The following is a 15,503-nucleotide window of genomic DNA, read 5'->3' as shown; positions in this document are numbered from 1 at the left end:
AACATCAAAGCATGCCAACAAACTCCAAATGGGAGTGGGGAGGGAGGAGTACCCTTACACTCACCCCAACAAATTCCAAATGGGAGTGGGGAGGGAGGAGTACCCTTACACTCACCCCACACAATGCATCATCATCCTCAAGGATCCAAGTCTTCTTTCCCTGAATCAATCACGGGTGTAATGCAACTCATTCTATCAAGCTAGTCATATTTGGGGATCTATAACTCTTAACTCCTTCCAAGGTCTTACACAACTCATTCTATCAAGCTGGCCAATGTCTACCGACCTATGACTTTGGAGTAGTCCCAAGTAGTTGCATTGTTGGGGTCAAGGTATAATGAATTCATTGCCATGTTGTGCCATGCCTTGAGGGAAGATATCAATTGGGTTGCTCTTTGTACGCTTCCTCTCTCCATCTTCTTATTTATGTTTGCCTTGGGACTTGGGAACTTGGGTCTCATGGTTTCATTTGCCAAGGCAAACTATGACAAGAATAATAGTACCATAATCCTTTTTGAAATGTCTATTAAACCAAGCAATTGGTTTGTACACAAACTTTCCCTTATTTTCCTCTTGGCATTAACACTTTTGACAAACCAAGCAATTGGTTTCTCAAAATAGTCCTCTTCCCTATATCCCCCCATATTCTTTCCTTTCTAAAAATACTTGTATAGATGAGTTGTTGGAAGATTTTCCTAGGTTATCCATTCAACCTATGAGGATCATGCATGAAAAATAGTTTCTTAATAGTATCTTACTTGAGTTTTCCCTCCTCCAATCGATTTCTTTAGCTACATGGATGAAAACTCCCTCCAACAATTCCTATAATATGCACTAGTACATTAGGTGCTTATCTTGTGCCTTTACATGGATGCAAGTAAATCACCCTTAAGTGTGTGTATGTGACATGGCATTGGTACATTAGGTGCTTAACTTGTGCCTTTGCATGGACGCAAGTAAATGATGACCCCTCTAAAAAAGGTGATCAAATCAAAGCTTTTAAGTCTGTGCGTGTAACATGGCATTATGTTGCTAACATATTTAATACATTTTAGCATCAAGCTACTTTTTGCAATGTCTCTAAGACCAAGATTCTTTATTGAATATTGAAGGGTAGGTTTGTTAATAATAAAATGCATGTGCATGTATGCATGCATGCATGTTGTGCAAGTGCATGCACGCATGTGTGCATGCATGTGCACGTAAAAAAAGCGCAAGTGCACACATGCATGCACATGCGCACGCGCGCGCGCACGCACACACACACACTCTCTCTCTCTCTCTCTCTCTCTCTCTCTCTCTCTCTCTCTCTCTCTCTCTCTCTCTCCCCCGCGTGTGTGCGTGCGTGTGTGTGGATTGCCTTACCATGCATTAACTTTCCTTATTTGCAAGGATCAAGGAATTTCCCAAAGCTTGAGGTTTGGAAGCAATGAAGAAATTTGATAATAATTGGGTATTGTTTCTATTACTTATTTTTTATCATGGTGATATTCTTATTAATGGTTTGTCATTATAAGCAAATGTTTCTACACTGCATGTTTTCACTAAACTATGGCCTCTACTTTCAAGAAGATAACTTTTATCAAGATAAAGTATGTGAATTATTATGAGCTTCAAAAATCTGGGAACTCTTAATATTTCTTTATATCTTGTTACAAGCAAAAAGAAGTAGGAACTAAGCATATTTTTGTCCACAAGGCTTCGAGTTTGAGAAACTATAACAGGCTACTCTTCTACAAATGTAAAGATAACTAAGAAAAAATATTTTTGAAAAATGTCTAGTTATAAATCTAGTTACATGGTGTTTACGTTCCTCCATGGTCCATATGAGCAATGAATTTTCTGATAAACATCATGTATTAAATGAGGATTCATTTGAAGATAGTTAAATGCATTTGCTCCCATCCATATTTCAACTCATGGATCCTAATGAGCTCCAAAATCTCCCAAATTATTAGCACTAAGATTTTTTATATGATTCAAGCTTTGCAAATAGACCAACTATTGATGTATTTCTTTTGTTGCTGCATTTAGAACATCTTGCCTAAAGCTTGTACAATGCTTGAGAAGTTTGTCATCATCTGGCACTGTGCTTTTCACACTGTCAAGCTCCTTCATGGCACTAAGCCAAGCATGCATTTTGGGGCATTCCTTGGCATCAGGAAACTTGAGCTCCCCCAAGCTTTCATATGTATTATACCAACACACAAGGGAGGCCATGGATATGTCAGGCAAACTCAAGACCTTTCCAAAGAGGAATGGCCCTTCATTAGAGTAATCACATAAGGCCTTCTCAAAGAGTAAGAAATACTCAATTATCTGCTCCCTTGCTAGCTCATGCTCTTCACCCACCTTTTTCATAAGCTTAAGGCCTGTCTCAATAAACTGCATCATAAGAAAAAAATTTAAAAAATTGTAGATATTGATATTGTATGCATATTTCTTTGCAAGGGTTTGGAGACGTGCACATGCATGCACAACACACACACACACACACACACACACTCTCTCTCTCTCTCTCTCTCTCTCTCTCTCTCTCTCTCTCTCTCTCTCTCTAGAGCCACCTACAAAAGTTTGGGAAATGCTTTTCCATAATTTCAAACCAACCATGCTATGGGCCTCTTAATCAAGTTGCTACATGTAGTAGAACACTTGGGGCATTATACCTCATTAAAATAGCATCTTCACTAAAACAAAACAATGTACTCTTTCCTAGAAGAAGATATCACTACATTAAATTACCTTCCTTAGGGGGGTGAAACAAGTCTCTTAGAGCTCGAAAGTTGAGTACAAGGCTTCACAAGCAAGGCAAATATTATGCTCTTATATACTATGCACTTATGAAAGGTTTATAAGTAGGGCAGGAATTATTATGTCATATGCTTTGAATTATAGAAGGTTTTCAAGAGATAAGTTGTAAATAGTATGCAAATAGTAGAGATGTCACTAAATTCTTGTCTATCTCTATGAATTTTAGGGTGAAGGGTGAACAAGTCTCTAAAAGTCAATGCACAACACAAGAAAGGCGGAGAACATGAACATCAATTAATTTGACATACACTAGTGAATTCACAATCTAAACCCCATAGATCTCCATAGTATAAAATGGATCAAGTCAAGGTAATATGAGAACGAGGTACAAATCAAGAAGCAACTCCAAAACACTAAACGAGATGAACAAGAAAGTAACGACACAAGTACTCAATGAATTAAGAAACAAGTAATGGAATCCATATACCCAAGCATGAAAAGATGCATATAAGCCACATAGCTATGGTAACCACTAGATCACCTCAAATCTCCCTCTCTAATGTATTCAAATGTGCAATGAATGGAGAGTGGAGGAAGTATCTATAAATAGCCCAAGGAATGAGGCTTGAGACAACTAAGTTAGACTAAATGACCACCCAATTGTCCACTTAGACACCTACTTCAATACTAAAATAAACCAATAAAACCCATGACATGTATTAATGCTAATACCCTATATCAAATCATGTGACAAGTACAATCACATACATATCCCCCCCTGACAACCATCACATGTCCCAAGCACAATAATGATCTACCAAAACTTCTACCACCATAGTATGTACAACAACGATAAGTATAAAGACCATCAATACCCAAGCAATGGGTGACCAAACCACCCCCAAGCTGCCTCAAAAGGACACCAATATCGATGTTACTCATATCATGCCCCAAAAAAAGAGAGTAGAGATAATTGAATCATGATACATATTATGAACCAACTTCTCGAAAAGCACATCATGGCCATGGACTCCCTACCTTTGATCAAATAGCCAATCAAGTTCCCCTCGTGTGGAAACAGAATAAGAGTAAACACCATTCTCTAATCTAAGCTCCCATTATGAATCTAAAATGTACACCAACTCCAAGATTTGCACCACCATACTACATCAACACACGAAGAAAGGTATGCTCAAGGTCCACCACACCTAAATATGTTGAGGCTAAAATGCCCCACCTCACCACTTGCTCACACTCCCGCTTTGTTGGCATTGGAGACTTCTAAGGAATGACAATACAATAGGGCTAGAAGATGAATTCCATGGTCACCTTGGTCTTGTCTAGGAAACTAAAAATTGTATAGGAAGTTGAGGATGATGTACAATTAGTAGAACCCTTGCCCTTCATCTCCTTTTGCTTCTACAATGCTCCTAGCTTTCTACTACCCTTTTAGAGACTCCTCCTCCTTACCTTAGAAGTAGCATTACTACTCCTTCCTGTCACTTCTTTTTCTTCTTCTTCTTCTTCTTCAACCTAAGTATGGAATTACACTCCACTAACATGGACATTGTATGTTGAAAACTAACCAAGTTTATGATATAGGGGCTCATAAATAATTTGCCACACCATCATACAAAAGGCATCTTGTAGAGGACAATCTCCACCAGATGAGCTTCAATTAGGGCAAACTAGTCCTAAATCTATTTCACTCAAAAAAGGAACAATTGAATGGTGATGGCAGACTTGAATTGAATGGTTTCAAGTTTACCATAGAGAGTGATGTCTTGCATGGTCGATGGAACCTCATACATAAGTTTTAGCTTCTCCCACACCTTAGAAGATGTTCCATAGGTGGCTGCAAGTAGAAATAGTGTTGAATCCACTTTCATATCATCAATATCCCAATCCAAGAACTACTTCCTCAAAACTATCTTCATCACAAGTAGGTGGAAGAGAAGATGGTTCTATAGGATGAGAAAGTCCATCTCAAAGCAAGGTACCTTAGTCACTTCTCCACAAACCAAGCTTTCATGGCTACACTCTAAGACAAACAATCATGACCTTTGAGTAGCCATTAAATGATGAAATGAATAGAGAAGAAAAGAAAATGGTATGAGAGAGTATGCAGAGATAAGTATGGCCAATATGCCCAAAAATCAAAGGTTCAACAATTCAAGCAAAAATTTCAACACATAAGAGAGAGGGAGAGAGAGAGAGAGAGAGAGAGAGAGAGAGAGAGAGAGAGAGTGTGTGTGTGTGTGTGTGTGTGTGTGTGTGTGTGTGTGTGTGTGTGTGTGACAACTGTAGTACAAATCATAAGTAGAAAATAAGCATTGGCTCAACCTTATCAAAGATGAGGATGAGAAACAGAGGGAATGTGTATGAAAATAAGGTAAACAATGCAACATGTGCAACAATTTTCAAAGGTATGAATGCTAGGGTTGCTGGGCTGAGATGGAACACAAACAACTAAAAACATTAAGCACAACAAGCTCTAGGTGAGATGGTGACAAGTTGACCTTAGCAAATCTATCATATCATGGACAACAAAAATGCTCCCACCAAGATTAAAGTGCTTGGTCAATAAGTACAATGTAAGAAAGAGATACAAATGCAAAAGCAACAAAAATAATTGTTGAAAACCAAAAGAGATGGACAAGAAAGAAAGAATAGAAGAACTTAGTGAATGAAGAAACATGCCATGAAATCCATATACCAAAGCAGGAGAAGGCACATACAGACCAACAAAATGCATCTAGTCTCCCTCTCCAAAGAATGCAAATGTGCAATGAATCAAAGAGAGTAGAGAGGAGGCACGTATGTATAGTCTAGGGAAGAAGGCTCGAGACACCTAAGTTATACACAAATAACCACCAAACTGTTCACTCATGCACCCACCCACATGCCAAATAAAACTCAAGAAATGTATTAATGCTAATTAATATCTAAAAGATATCCATCTAACTTTCTAAAGAGTGAATAACTTTAGGCATATAATTTAGAAGGGGTTACTTGGCAAGAAATGATAATTATTTCATTAAGATTGATGTGGCCTTCTCACTCCCTTGAATAAAAAACAACTATGTTAACATCACCACTATTGGGATATTTTTATTTTAAAGGCAACATGCCCTCTTAAAATCTAGTTATTAGCTACTTATCAAACTAAGGCATATCATGAAGATGTGAGACACATAATACCCTTAGATAATTAAATGTGGGCCATGCCTTATAAGCCCAAAGTATATAAGTACCTAGTTAGAGAGAGAGGCATCCTTAATTCATTTCACAACCTTCTTAGTTAGTAGATATATCTCTCTCCCTTGCCTCATCGTTGGATATGTTCAAGGTCCACTAGTTGGGGAGAAATTCTAAGTTCAACTAATACTATGTTATTCCTTTTAGTTTATGAAAATTAGCATCAAAGCTCTACTCTAGTGACTAGGCTTCACTAGGGGTTTAGCCTAAGTTATTTTAAAGGAAGAAGCCTCTATATTGCTAGTTTGACCTTTATTTGCTAAAGGGAAATGACAAAACCAAGTTGCTCGTAATAGTAGCCTCGTCTAATTGGATTTTCTTACTAGAGGTTTTGAAAATAGTGATGAAGCTTTTAACATAACTTCTTGCTTCTTAATTTCTCTCTTTTTACTCAAAGATTGGAAGGTCCATACCTCTCTATTGTGGAATGAATGACTTCTACATATATGACTACCTCATCCTCTTGCTAAAATTCTGTTTGACTACTCTCTTGCTAGGGATTTGAGGGAAGAGGATAGATTTCTCATTAGTGAGAGCTTTTAGCCACCATACCCAAGCTTGACAACCTCATATCTTTCTCCATTCTATCGATATATATGGGCATTTTTCTTCCCTCAAGGGCAACCACAAGCACATGCATGAGTGTTTTCACACGTGCTCTCTCTCTCTCTCTCTCTCTCTCTCTCTCTCTCTCTCTCTCTCTCTCTCTCTCTCTCCCCAATAGCAATCAACACAAATTTAGGTGGCAATTTATGGGAGCATTATGGTCACCTTCTTTCTTAGATACTCTTGCCCATGGCTATCCTACTTCCAAGGTGAGGATTGTTAGTGAAGCTCATATTCCTTATAGACTAATCGTGTATCTTGACTTCAAGATTGATAGAATTAAAAATCCACGCAAGCTTACATGATCGAGAAAGCAAGATAACAAGCATTCTTCAACATGATTTCATCTCATTCAAGCTTCTACCCTCAAGTAAAGGCTCCCAAAAGGCACACCCATCACTAGCAAGGCTTGGGGACAACTAACGCTTCCATCAAGCTCTAATGTCATGCTTGGCTTCATAAACAGTATGGTACACTCTTTCATAGTAAAAATGCATTGAGCTCCATATTAAGTGCTTTGATTTGGATTGATCCTTCTCCTTGGGTTAGTAAGTGAACTTAAGTCTCACCTTATTTCAATCTCTTAAATTTTAGGATAGAGGAAAAGGATTGTTTAAGAATAGTCTCTTCCTTCTTACACACTTGCACTAAGCTTAATGTGGCCAATTGGCATGAATGAAGCATATAAATCTAAAGGCTAAGTAAAACAATGAGAATTAATACTCTTATATTCCTCTATTGTGAGCTTTGTTACTTCAACAAGCATTTTCATTCACAATACTAATATTGTGTAGTCGATGTTGAGTAAGGATTGGGACAATAATTGTGATCCTCCTAGTCAATTCCTAAGGTCCTAAAGAGGTACAACAAATTGATCCCAGAGAGGGAATTCCAATCCCATGTAGGTTCTTAAAAATGCTAATTTATCGTTCATAGAAGTACCCCTTTATCATGTGATCCCTCTTCTCCCATTATTTTGATTTATCCCTCTTTAATTTGCATTGAGTAATGTGAGTGATAACCATATATAATCAACAGATATAAGCATTAAATTTAGGCACTCATGCATTAGCATTGAAGCACTACGCACTAGGTCCACAAATGATTGTAGATATACTTGGTATGTACGAGCATGGATGGGCACACAATGCTACGTGATGCCATAATTAATGCTAATGTGATCTACTATCAAAGGATTATGTATGTAATACAATGGCACTCATACTATACATGTAATTGAAGCATTGAATGATCAATTTCCTAGGCATGATTCAATTGCCTTGTCTATTCTAAAATTGTTGCATCAAGACTAGATTTAGGTATTGTAAAATAGCACTTTGCCTTGTCTATCTAAATTTTCTATGAAAAATTGATAAATTTCAACTTATCGTGATTATTGTTAGAATCAAAAGAAATCGTGCATCAATGTTAATTTGCATGACCTATGCATTGCCAATTTTTATAAGCATCTATCATGAGTCAACATGTGGTGCAATTTGGTATTAATACTTCAATGATCCCTTGCTTCCTTTATGGCATGTTGCTCATCAATAAGCTATCAATGATGATAATAATCATTTTCTTCTCTAGTTGTCCAACTAGATACTATTGTTAACAAACAAGGTATTATCATTCACATGGTACATATTGTGAATAGGGTCCTTGGATACTATTGTAGGTGAATATTGGTGAGTACTTGTTGACTCAAATTTCTTCTTTCACTCACATTTCTTTCAACATCTTACTATTTTCATAAATCATGGATTATCAATCTACTCCAAAACTCCTCTCAATTTGCAAAGCTCAAAATCCCACATTGGCATCTTCCAATGTTTCCTCTTTCTATCTTCAATGGAATGAGCATAAAGCTTCTCCTCTTCCTTGTATGTATCGCCTATAGAAGGGAGAGAACCTCCATTCTTCATCTATCAAGTAAGTTACGAGGATTGTTCCTCTTATTCTTCTCACTCTACCTCTGCTTTAAGGCGAAAATCAAGAGCTACACAAGATTGTTTATTCTCAACTATCCCCTCTATCAATACTTTCTCATTGCACAATCATCAAGACTAAGTCACTCTTCAAGCCTTTTTCTTACAAGTGAGGCACTTGTTAACCAGCCTCTTCTATTTCACTTATTGAGACGACTACTACTACTAACCATCTCTTGGACAATTTCTCAAGAAGTCTCTCAAAAACCAAATCCAATATTCCTTAACTTAGACTTTACCTTACATTAAACCTTGAATTATTAAAGTTTTTGCAAACTATGTACTAACCTAAACTATTGCAAGCAAATGTACCATAACATGAAGCTCGCCTGAACCTGCAAAGCTTATGCTACAAGAATCCAAATTGCTTGCGTGTAGAAATTTTCCAAAGAAATTGTGAAAATGGTATCTACACAAAATTTCTTACCTTTTTAACCATCAAATCTTTAACTTCTTGCCATGAAAAAGCAACTTATAACTATAACGCAAGGCTTTTGGAAAGGTAAAACTTGAATCATCTTGTTTATGGCAATCATTGCACCAAACTGTTGTAAACCAATCTAAAATCTTTACATCACTAGAGTCTTCATGAATCAACCTCATTCTGCCAAAATGGCAAAACAAGGCAAGATCATAAAGTGAATACGAGTAACACAACAATATCAAGATAGAACAAGAAGAAATTTGTAGAATAATATGCAAAAGTGAGAGAAAACCATCTCTTCATTATCTCCATTTAAGAACCAAGAAAAAATGAACAAGGCAATATACTTTCTCCTTCCCAATTTTCACATGTACTAATGTGATCCTTCATATCCTAAGACCATGTGAATATATATTCCTACCTCAAAAGGGTATGTGTACATGCTACTAGTGGTTATTCACATCCTAACAAAAATCAAGAGGTGGAGAGAGATCCAAAACTCAATGGTAATAGACTTTTTTGGGATGGAGGAACAATTGAGAAGATATTATAATCTACAAGCAAGGAGCAAAAATGGTTATATAGTGCATTTCAAACAAGGGGAAAAACAACATTGGCCTTTCTTCTTTAAACGTCCCCTCACACCCCTTAAAGGATTGGTAGCAATAGGTGATGGAAGACATTGGAAGATCTTGTACCAGTGGGCAAACAGGATTAGCCTTTTAAAAAGGAAAAACAAGAGAGAATAAGATATGTTTTAAAAAAATTTACCTCTATTAAGGTAATGTCTATCATTGAATTATACTTATGGTGAATTTTCATACACCAACAAGATTATGAAGAATACTTGTGATGAATTTGTCCACTAAGACAAGATTGACAAAGCATTGGTACAATAAGTGAGGAAGACACTAGAGAAGATTAGCATATGCAAAGATCTTGTACCAGTTGGATGGATACAATTAGCTTTAAATAGAAGAAAAATAGAATCAAATATGCTTGAAAAACAATTGTCTCTATCAAGGTAATTTTCTATGTGGAGAATTCTTATAGTGAATATTCCCATTAAGGCAAGATTGGAAGTGGTTCAAGTTTTCACCTATATGCCCATGTATAGATTCAAAAAATCAAGTCACAAAAGAAGCTAAGAGCTTGGATAAACAAAGTTAGGCTATACAACAATATCATGCACGTGAATAATTTTCATGGTCGCTTTTTAAAAATTGTCTATGCTCTTTAGTTTTATTTTCCACATTGGTGAATATAGCCACAATTCTATACCAATAACAATAAGTTACATTCCAAATAATAATTTACACAATCTTTCAATAGCAAAGTGCGTCATTGAACCCTTGAAAGTTACTAAATCCTCCAATTCTAACACAAGATAGCAAATAATATAGCTATGCATTACATATCTCAATTTTATTACTCCTTTTTTAATGTGTGTGTGTGTGTGTGTGTGTGTGTGTGTGTGTGTGTGTTTTCCAAAAAAAATTCTCAAATTTTCACAAAGGACTGGCAAAAATATTCCAAGTATTCCTCTTAAGTATTTGTTGTCAAACAAGGTGCTCTACTAAGATACATTGGCAGAATGTTTAATAGTACTAGCTCGTGCTATCCAAGTTTTCAATTGAATATTCTATAATTGCAAAGTACATGAATGCATGGTTCTTGCCTTGATTTGTTTAGGGAATTTGTTTGGTGCATTTAAGTGGTCATTCCTTCAATAATGAGTGATGCTGCTTTAATCAAATATATGTTTACTCATAGGGGTAGATTTGACAAACAAGGCACCTCCCAGAAATGCCACAAGTACACAACTAAAGAATTTCAAAATCCATTCTAACCTAGAAGGGGGGACCTAAAGAATTTATAATACATGTTAGGTGTAATGAATTTCACTTTAGGCAATAATGCTTATCCCTCTATCTAACAATTTACTACCTGGCTTGTTCCCTACGCAATACCCTATATATGATCCATGTGACTACTATTCCCCACACAATATCCTATGTATGACCCAATGACTTGATAAGTCAAACAATAGCACACTAGTGGTATCTATATAACCAAACACCTCTCTCTTTGCAAACCACACACACAAACTAGCTAAGTTGCTGCTATAAGGGACATTAAATGAAGTCAAGTCAACAATTGGAAGTTGCACCTTGCCTTTTTCATGTTGGCCACACTTCTTACAATGCATGGCCAACAATCAATTGAAAGGAGCAATTTTCTCCCTTAACTATCACATAAGGATATCCAAGTCTCTAAATTTCAATTGTTTAAATATTTAAATCTCTCATGAAAAGGCACATTAACTCTTTTTTAAAATTCATGTTGTAATCAAGTTGCCTTAGAATGGTTTTATTCTAAAAATGTTCTAATCAAGTTGCCCTAAAAAGGATCATGCTCTCAAGGAAGACTAAGACCACAAGGAATGAATAAACAACATGACTAGGGTCCATGTTTTCTTTGACATCTCTACATATACATTCTTTTTGTTGTGGTTGCTAAGTTGTATGCTTTAAGGGCCATTTACCCTTAATCATATGTGTCACAATGCATGTTGAAAGTAAAGAAATCAAGCTTATTTTACAAGGGGTATGATGTTCATGCCTTAGCAAAAATATTGATAAGAACTCAAGCAAAAGATACACATGGATTATTAGATATACTCAATGCATCACCTTGACAAGTACCACCAATAATCCATGGTGCTCAAAGTTGTGAGGCCCCCATTATGAGAAGGAGCCATGCATGAGCCCTTGTACATCAAATGGGGTCTATATGACCAAATGGCAAAAAGGTGACCTTTGTGGGTCTAGCCTTTGGGTTAGATAGAGTAGTTAAGTCGATAGCCTTAACTAAGGGGTCTCAAGGGAGCCAATAAACCCCTTAATAGGGATCTAGGGGGCAATGCCCCTGACTTGACAATAAATAGAGAATTCCCTAAAATGTTCATTGGCCAACTAGGCAAGGTTCGTAATATGGTAGGTCGGAGGACAAAACTGACATGATCACTTTCTTGGTCTATAAATGGAAGACCCTTCCAAAGTCATCACCAATCTATCTTTTACACTATCCAAGTTCTTCCAACTAACCTTAAGCTCCTCGCATATCATCTGTCTAAATTACCATTGAAGCTTCACATTGAAAGTGCAAGGGTGAACAAAGCCATTTTTGTATCAGTATGTTTAAAATTAAAGAAGTTTTTGTTCTTCACTTATTTGCTATGCACTATCTATTCCTTGCTCAAATTATATTCATTGTGCTACATAATTTTTATATGGATATACTCTCCTATTACCTTTTATCCAATTTTGTGAAAACAAGAATATTTTTTTAAATTACTCTTGGTAGTTTAATTATATAGATATTAAAATTTTATACAAAACAGAAAGGATACATAATATTTCAACCTTAAACTTAAAAGATGATATCATGTTCAATGGAATATTATTATATTTGTGTCCAATTTGCACTTTATAGTATTCATCATGTCCTAAATAGGGATACCCCTTGTCCTGTAATTTTTTTCGCATTTTACGTTTTTTTGCTATTTTACTAGAGTGCATGTCCTTCAAATGTAGTGTACAACCATCTAACACAAGGTTTTTCATATGAGAAGAACGTATCCACATCCCTTCTTCTCATCCTATACATTCAATGAAAGAGAAAAGCCTCAAATTTATTTTTTTAAAGCCCTTTTCCTACAAGTGTTAACAATCTTCATCAACACTTGCTTGGGGTGGTTTGGATGGTTCAATAGGAGTTCGAAGACATCCACAAGTTTCACCTTTATTGTCAATTTTTTAGGAAGGTCAAATGACTAAGGAGCTACTAGAACTTCAACCATTTCACTATCATGATTAAATAATTTGTTTGTTTCCTTATTATGTAACCCATAAATATACATTCAAACCCACAAATTGAGCATGGTCTTCACTTTTAAGTTGAAAAAGGTTTTTCCTACCAAACATAAATTGCTAATCTAACAACTAGAAATTGTTTCATGGTAACATTCCCAAGCTTAAAAAGGGATAGTTGTATATTGAAAAAATGGAGTGACACAAGGATATCATCAATCTCCCAGCCTCAAGACTTGACAATTAAATATCTTAACTTTTTACGAATATCAAAAACTAAACATGAAACATTGACTATCAAATATTATACTTTACAACTTGTAAGGTATACTCTAATGATCTGCATGTCACTCACACTTTTCAATTGATTGAAAAACCTTGATGAATTCCCTTGAGTTGAGTATTTGTTCTACAATGCTCAAATTGTGGGCAATGGAAGATTGGTCTAGAGAAAATTGCTGAAGTAGGTCTAGAAATATTAAGTGGAGTGCTTTGATAGCATTATCCTTTAGGGCATATGCTTATGCAATGGTGTGATGACAAGGTGGTGCAAATCCCAAAAGATTTATCCTCTCTTAACTTCAACTAAGTGGTCCAGTTAGCCTTGAACTATATCTTGCTTTTCGAGTTAGAAAAGTTTTTTTAAAAATTTAAAGAAAAATGGTATATTCTCTCTCTCTCTCTCTCATGTAATAGAAAAAAAGGGCAATGCTCTTGCACATGATAGTGTGCCCTTGTTATGTAGAGTGCTTTGTCTACTCAAAGAAGGCTCCACATCTGGACACTTTGCTCATAAATGGTGGAATGCTTGATGTCCTTGTTATGACACCAAGAGTCACAAGTTGGACCTTACCACTCTTGATTAAGTCGTCCCAAATACATGTCTCATTATGTATGATGTGCAACCCAAGCAAGCTATCATGGACCATGAATTTGTTCATTGGACCTTTCCATCTTTTTAAGATACACATAGATGACTAATTTGTCTAGAATCATTAATATCAAGCTAGAAATTTGAAGCCTTGAGAGTCCATTGTAACCTCAAAACCCTGCCCATTTTGAGAATTCAACTCCAAAAAGTTAGTACATAAGGATGTATTTCAAGGGCATGACTGCTCATACATGGATCCTCAAATTTCGGGAGGGAAGAGAAATTCTCATTGTGTTAATCTTTTAAAAACTGGAACTTATAACTAATTAGACTTCAAAGGCATGAAGGCTCATACATGGGCCTTCAAAACTTCCAAACAAGAAAACTTTCTTGTAATACTTTTCTAAATACTTGGAAACTAATTAGACTTCAAGGGCGTGAATGCTCCTCGGGTAAAGGGGCCAATATAGTGACAACTAACTTTGGCCCCTTTAACCACACAATGGAAGCAACAATTTCAATAGTTATGATGATAGAAAGTTTGGCATGAATGACAGGAAGCTCAAAAATCGTTTTGGTGCCTTGCAAAGTAACAAATCAAGCAAATGACAATGAAAAGCATCCACATTTCAAAAAAATAATAATAATACTTGCTAATGGGTGACACCCCTACACCTATAGAGGGCCAAACCGAACCTGGATCCTTTTCAAGCGATGAGAGGCCTTATTTATGTCATGAAACCCATCCTTAATTGCCATAGATCTGCACATGGGTGCAACAATGCGTGGGATGGAGGCTATCACAATATATGGGGCTGTTGACCCCCTTACCCTACATGGGCATTCAAATTTTCAAAAAAAGAAAATTTCCTAGTACTACTTTTCTAAAGACTTTAAGCTATAACTAATTGCCTTCTTAGAACTTTAGGTTATAATTAATTAGAAGATTCTCTCTAATTTTAATATTCAAAATCAAGTTATGGGGAACCCTTTAGATTTGAGGGTTGGCCTAAGCTGCACTATAGTGCAAAAATTCTTAGGTCAATGCATTCTGCTGCTTTGATCTATGTAGCAAAAATTCGTTTATGTCGAAGGAGATGGCACAATGACCCCCATTAAAGCTCACAGAAAAGCTTATGCACAGAGACAATCACCAAGACGTAAACGATTTTGCACTGTAAAGACAGTCTGAGGTTGTGCACCTGCAGGTTTGCGAACCGCGACCAGAAGCGTGCGACAGCGCGGAGATAAGGATCGGCGGGCAGGAGGGAGGGCGGGGCTGGCCAGGCTTCTTCAATATACTCCAGGATTACCTGTGACTGGTACACAGGCTTGCCATGGTGGATGAGCACAGGGACCTCCTTGAACACAGGGTTGGAGTCCAGCAGGAGCTGTGACTTGTGGTAAGGTATGTCTTCTTCCTGGACCAGGAACTGCACCCCTTTCTCCCTCAGGGCTATGGCACAGCTCATGCCGAAGGGGCTTGCCCACAGGTTCAGCAGAAGCGCCTCCATCATCGGAATCCGCAAGCGCAACTCTCCCGTACGCACAGCATCTGAACATCGCCATACCAAGGCCTTTAATAACAGCGTGTCATCGCGCGGAGTGCTCCCTCATCCAGTCGTTCGGTATATGTGTGAAGTGGCTTCCGAGTCTCCCTCATTCAAGATTCTGACGCGTGAGAGATCTTTCTCGAAAAATAAATCCGTTCGTCGTACACGAGAGAACGTATT

At 36.9% G+C, this 15,503-nt stretch overlaps 1 protein-coding gene across 1 annotated transcript; it reads right to left on the bottom strand.

Moving 5' to 3' along the window:
• Positions 1–1,985: 1,985 nt before the first annotated feature.
• LOC148035758 (glutathione S-transferase U20-like) lies at positions 1,986–15,421 on the bottom strand. The gene is made up of 2 exons (XM_087677774.1): positions 14,973–15,421; positions 1,986–2,385 (listed from the first exon to the last, which is right to left on the bottom strand). Exons 1-2 carry the CDS (start codon positions 15,285–15,287, stop codon positions 2,002–2,004), a joined length of 699 nt encoding a protein of 232 aa, XP_087533900.1. The 5' UTR covers positions 15,288–15,421; the 3' UTR covers positions 1,986–2,001.
• Between the last annotated feature and the right edge of the window lie 82 nt (positions 15,422–15,503).

Source organism: Lygodium microphyllum, chromosome 5 (assembly GCF_053477565.2).
Source record: "Lygodium microphyllum isolate KBCC chromosome 5, Lygodium_microphyllum_v1.1.10, whole genome shotgun sequence".
Lineage (NCBI taxonomy): Eukaryota > Viridiplantae > Streptophyta > Polypodiopsida > Schizaeales > Lygodiaceae > Lygodium > Lygodium microphyllum.
Note: the sequence above shows the minus strand (reverse complement) of the source record. Positions and strands in the feature narration are given on the sequence as shown.